At 32.7% G+C, this 6,168-nt stretch overlaps 1 protein-coding gene across 2 annotated transcripts; it reads left to right on the top strand.

The window, feature by feature from the left end:
- The first annotated feature begins 1,691 nt into the window (after nt 1–1,691).
- LOC140056510 (uncharacterized) lies at nt 1,692–6,141 on the top strand. Of its 2 annotated transcripts, none has more exons than XM_072101906.1 (6): nt 1,692–2,015; nt 2,500–2,576; nt 3,327–3,403; nt 3,805–3,985; nt 4,279–4,608; nt 4,917–6,141. In XM_072101906.1, exons 2-6 carry the CDS (start codon nt 2,516–2,518, stop codon nt 5,294–5,296), a joined length of 1,029 nt encoding a protein of 342 aa, XP_071958007.1. In that variant the 5' UTR covers nt 1,692–2,015; nt 2,500–2,515; the 3' UTR covers nt 5,297–6,141. The 2 variants fall into 2 exon arrangements, with proteins under 2 accessions (XP_071958007.1, XP_071958006.1); XM_072101905.1 differs by having other exon boundaries at nt 1,692–2,168.
- Nucleotides 6,142–6,168: the final 27 nt, after the last annotated feature.

Raw genomic sequence — 6,168 nt, 5'->3', positions numbered from 1 at the left:
TATACACATCACTGCTACGAAAAAGTATGACGTCACCTAGAAACAATAACAACAGATTTCCAGGAAGTAGTAGTGGACCGGATCACTTGTGATCAAGCCATCAGCCAAGATGGCGAAAGCTAAAGAATGTGAGTAATTTCCTTTGGATTTGTCAAACAAAATGATTTATTTATTATCTACAATCCTACAAAATGCACTTATTCACGGTTATATATGCATTAATATTCATGCATATATGCAATAACAATCATGAATATGCATTAACATTCATGCATATGCATTACCAGTCTTATATATGCATTAATATTCATGCATACTGTATATGCAATAATAAAAATCATGAATATGCATTAACATCATGCATATGAATTACCAATCTTGCATATGCATTACCAATCTTATATATGCATTAATATTCATGCATATATGCAATAACAATCATGAATATGCATTAACATTTATATATAAACTATAACTTTTGTACATAAAAAATTAACATTAGTGATAATTGTATGTAATTTTTATATATTGATAAATTAAACTATATAGTAATATGTGCATTATATATTCATTTTAATACAATGTTATCAAGGGTATGTTTTTATTTAGATGTTTTAGTTTCTTTGAGATTGTTTGTGTGGATGTAAATATTAAATGTATCGAATATAGTTTAACATTTATTTGATAACATATCTCTTTATTAATCATGTAAAAAATATATTTGGTTTAATTTTTTAGTTTTAATATTAAAATTTAATTGTTATATTAAATAATTTTAATTGAGAGAAATTTTAAACTGCCTAGTGATGATCATATAATCTAATTGTATGCATTGTTTACTTTTTGCTTAAGCTTTTGTTTCTAAAAATGCAAGCGAGTTGACCAATCACAAGCGACGGATTATTCGAACAGTCGCTTGTCATTGGTCAACTCGCTTGTGTTGCGTCTTTAGAGAGACTATGCGCTAGTGGGTACATAAAAGTGTAAGGCGCCTTCATGCCTGTCTTTGTCTCGTTTCAACACATTGCTGTTCAACGGGTTACATTATCTTTTGCAATGTGTGTCTTAGCAATATGCCTACTTTTAATCGTAGCATTTTAATTGCATTACAACATGACTGACTGGTGTTTTTAGTAATAATGATATTAACAATATTAATGTAATAATCATAAATTGAAATATTATTTGGTAGAATCATAGAAATAAACAATGTATCTATATAGTAGTGAACTAAGTTGTAGCTATTAGTAGCCGTTCTTAATTTATCTGTTATCTCCGTTGAATAACAGTTTACTTTACTAAGACTATCAATTTAATTATGTATTAAATTATACCAGGAAAGAATAACATTTTCTAATTTATATTTAAATAATATTTGAATATTTGTCTATCTATGTTCTTGTCATTTTGGAATAATTTTAATTAATTTAATTTTTTTTTTATTTTAACATTGAACATTACGAGAATGTATTGATTTTGGACCGATGTGTAGATAACAGTTTAAAGGGTACGGTAATACATTTAAGCGTGGTTCCCACTGGCGACGCAACGCAAGTAAATTGACCAATCACAAGCGATGGCTTATTCGCTTGTGATTGCTAACTGTCTATAACTTCGCTTGTCATTGGTTAAAATGCTTGCGTTGCGTTTACGTCCTTGCGTTACGTTCTAGTGGGAACTAAGCTTTAGATGCAACGACGTAGACGTAACGCAAGTGTGTTAACCAATCACAAGCGAGAGTTCCAATGATTCGCGCATCGTGATTGGTCAAATTGGTGCGCGTAAGTCCTTGCTTTGCGGAAACCAAGCTTACCGGATTTTTTAAGTAAGCCTTTATTAGAATACTTCACGATTTACTATAGTTTCCATAGAAAATGGCATTTTATTGATTGATTGATTGAATTTATTTGATGCTTTTTGATTATTTTACTGACCCGTAACAAGTTCAATGTAACAAGAAAAGAGATAACAAAAGGAACACAATTGGTAGCGTACCACCATCGCAATGATACAAGGTAAAATGAAATAAATTGTACAACATAACAAATAAGGACATTAGTTCCTGATGATATTATTCGAAATATATACTCATTCTCAATAAATAGACCAGCAAACGTCATTGAAACTGTTAACATTTTGTATTAGAAGACCACGTAAGACAGACTTGCGTAAGTTTATTCCGTAATGTATCAGGGAGCACCAACTATGGACCTTGTTGAATTTGAAAACGTCAAGCCTGATTAGTCCACATTGTACCTATGTTTTGCACTTTATTAATTTGGTACTTATAAAATATGTATGTTTTACAGTGTGGATGGAACTACTTCTAAAATGTTATTTTTTAACAATGTTCGTAAACATTAAAACATTAAATCAATCATGTATTTAAGCAGAAAGTATTTTAAATCGTGTTATTTTTTCATTAATTTTGATATTCGATTTGAAATAAGGTTCTGAAATAAGAAATTGATTGTGTTAACTTGTTCAATTTTTTTACAGAGCTCTTTTCTGAAAGATGTGTCCATCGAGGTTGACAATTATTATCTTGTTGTCATTTGTCATTTCAGTTACTTCAGGTAGAGAGATCAGCAAATAATATGTCAATAAGTTCTTAATAATTAATTAATAATTATACTATTTAAAAAACGTCTTTTGACAAAATGAGATATTTGTACATGATATGACACGACAAACATGCAAACCGGACGATCAAAACAAACCAGACGATCAAAACACACCGGACTATCAAAACAACAAATCAGACAATCAAAACAACCCAGCGATCAAAACTACAAACCAGCCATCAAAACCACAAACCAGACGATAAAAACAACAAACCAGACGATCAAAACAACAGACGATCAAAACAATAAACCAGACGATTAAAACAAACCAGTCGATCAAAAGAACAAACCAGACGATTAAAAGAACAACCCAGACGATCAAAACAACAACCAGACGATCAAAACAAACCAGACGATCAAAACAACAAACCAGAAGATCAAAACGACAAACCAGACGATCAAAGCAACAACCAGACGATCAAAACGACAAACCAGAAGATCAAAACGACAAACCAGACGATCAAAACAACAACCAGACGATCAAAACAAACCAGACGATCAAAACAACAAACCAGACGATCAACACGACAAACCAGACGATCAAAACAACAACCAGACGATCAAAACAAAACAAACCAGACGATCAAAACAAACCAGAAGATCAAAACGACAAACCAGACGATCAAAAAAACCCTACCCCAATATGATTATCAACATAATTCTACTAGGCCTATTGGTATTTACATTGAATTTACATTGCAGGCCAGTGGACGCGGTGGTTTAACTACGATGATCCAACCTACATTGGCGATTTTGAGACTGTTAGTGATTTGTACGGCGTAAGTACATTCTGTCCATCTAAAATAACAGTTCTTTTTTAATGAAATCAATAGTTTGCTTTGCTTAATTTACACTTGAAGCATGATTACAGGGTTCAAATGATTCGAGGGATCATGTCAAAATTATTCTAATGCAGTAACATTTTTTACTGCAATTAACGGCAAGAAATAGTGTGTATGGTTACACCCAAAAAGCTGCTAAATAATTTCATAAACCGGTTAAAGAGTAAACAAAATGCAATTACTGCAGTAAGATGGCCCCTTATGTAACTAGGGCCTAAATTGATATTTTTTGTAAATCTTCTTCCTTCTTTTGTCACTGGACGACTTGACAAAATCTCATTAATGTAGGCTCTACTACATTTGTTGGGAGAAAGAACCTTTTCTGTTACATTTTCTAGGAGTATCCCGATGAAATGTGTGAAAATCCAACAGCTATCGAATGTCAGACTGCTAGTGGATTGCCTTACACTGCAACTGGAGAGGATGTTACTTGTAGCGCTTCTTCGGGCCTCAAATGTAAAAATGTGGACCAGCCAAACAGGAAGTGTAGTGACTTTAAAGTTCGTTTCATATGTTCAGGTTAGTGTATAAAGTTAGGCTTGCGGTAAACCATGTGATTCCAAAGGAAATAAAATATGGTTGTGAAAATGTCAACGTTTCTGGAGAATGCTATAGAGTGGTAGAGTACAGTAAATCACAATGTAGGCCTACGGGCATAATTTTGAATTATTGTCGCGAACTAAAGAAGGGTAATTTTTTAGGTTAATATCGAGAAGAATCAATCTCAAAAAGGTATGCTATCAGGAACTAAAATAATAATACTTGTTATGTAGATTTGCATTTTTCTAATGTATCGTGATTCTATTATCTAGATGAATATGAAGATAGTGTAGATCAAGAATTTCCAAACTATTCATTACGTCTTACTGGAGATTATTCCTCGAATGTTGGTTGGTTAGAAGTAAAGTATCAAGGAGAGTGGAGCCGAATTTGCATAAATGATTGGACAGGTGAAAATTCACAAGTAGCTTGTTGGCAGCTTGGATACTCAAGAGGCGAGCAATTGTACGGCTACTCCAAGCCAGACGATTCCAACCAAGTTAGTTTTACGTGTAATGGACTTGAAGATAGTTTGAAGGGCTGCAAGCAGCATTTTGATCACGATCCGTACTGTTTTATTGTTAAATTAAAATGTTATAAAGGTAAGCCACTTATGAGTTGATAGTTCCGTGACGTAAATGAATATATTTAAAGCTCTGTCTACACTAGTTTGACACAAAAAATGTGATGTTGTCAAATATGGTGGTGATATGACATTATCATGTCTATATTTGGTCTTAGTGATAAAGTTGCATTTAACTGACAACCGACACTGCCACCATCCGGTAAAATTGAAGTATTTTTCAGGTTTATAGTTTAAATTTTAAACATAAATGACTAGCAATATTTTGTAGAATTGAATCCGTAAAAATTCAAATTAATTATACTGTATTCACAATTAACATTATAGAATTACGTGATTCTGATGAAAATGGTTCTGATGACGATTTTGTCGACGATGATTTCTCTGACAATGGTGTTGGACTTTTTTCTAATGGATTTATAATTGTTATAATTTTTCTGATACTCCTTGGCCTTTACTGTTGCTGTTACGCCTGTCTGTGCCGCAATAGAAGTACTTCAGCAAATAATGTAAATACAACTCGTCCTATAGGAGTTGTCAATGAAGGTGCTGAACAACCCAATGAGGATTCAGCAACATCGTTCTATTCTCAAGACCCTGGCCCTTCTCACGACCTTCCTCCGTCATACGCTTCTGTTATGGAAGATGATAGATTCAAATCTTTGTATGACTCACCGCCCCCACCTTACGTGCAATCACCTGTATAAAAACAAGAAATATGGTAACCTAAAATGAAACATAAATTTCAATAAGCACGAACTTTTCCTTTGGTGGTTAAGAAGCAAAAATGACATTTCTCATGACTAACAGCAGACAAAAATCTTAAATCCCTTGGGTATTTTAAATTTACTTTTTTTCTGCTGGACAGAACGAATATTTGTAATGGTGTTGCCATTTACATTAGTAATGTGCTTCCTTATTGTATACCCCTTCTAAATTCAGAGTGGAGAGGAAGGCCCATGTCTTCCAAAATCATCTGAAATACCTAAACAAAATTATTGCTGTAACTATATTTTGCAAATTAATTCCTCTTTTTGTATGTGTTTTTCTTTTAGATTGAATTCACTATTTGTAAGTAAAGACTTTTTTGGATTATTCCGATTTATTGAATAATAAAATTAATATACAATACTAATAAGTAGAATATGTTTGGATTGATATAGTCCAAGAAGAGTGAAATAATAACTATTTACAGAACACGTGATGAGGAACATCATGTGACATATTTTAACCAATGCGGACACATGATTCAGAAACCAATGTACAATATAATTATTATATTAACATTACTCACTATCTTCATCACGGTAGACCTAAACTATCTTCATCAGTCAATCATTCCAAACATTATTTCATAATATCAATCGTCAGTATTATCATTATGACAAACAAATTATCATCACCAACTTTGCACCCGATTTATAGTACTGTATCCCCACATACGAGAACATTGTCCAGTGCAATAGGAAATGTCCGCAATACAGTATCCCGTAGGTTTCACATGTTATTGCTGTATCATGGAAGGTTGAGTTAGGTTATAGTCTGATAGATACCATAATGTCGTATCAGAAACCTGCCT

Source organism: Antedon mediterranea, chromosome 8, assembly GCF_964355755.1.
Source record: "Antedon mediterranea chromosome 8, ecAntMedi1.1, whole genome shotgun sequence".
NCBI lineage: Eukaryota > Metazoa > Echinodermata > Crinoidea > Comatulida > Antedonidae > Antedon > Antedon mediterranea.
The sequence above is the reverse complement of the archived record's forward strand: the minus strand, read 5'-3'. Positions and strand labels throughout refer to the sequence as shown.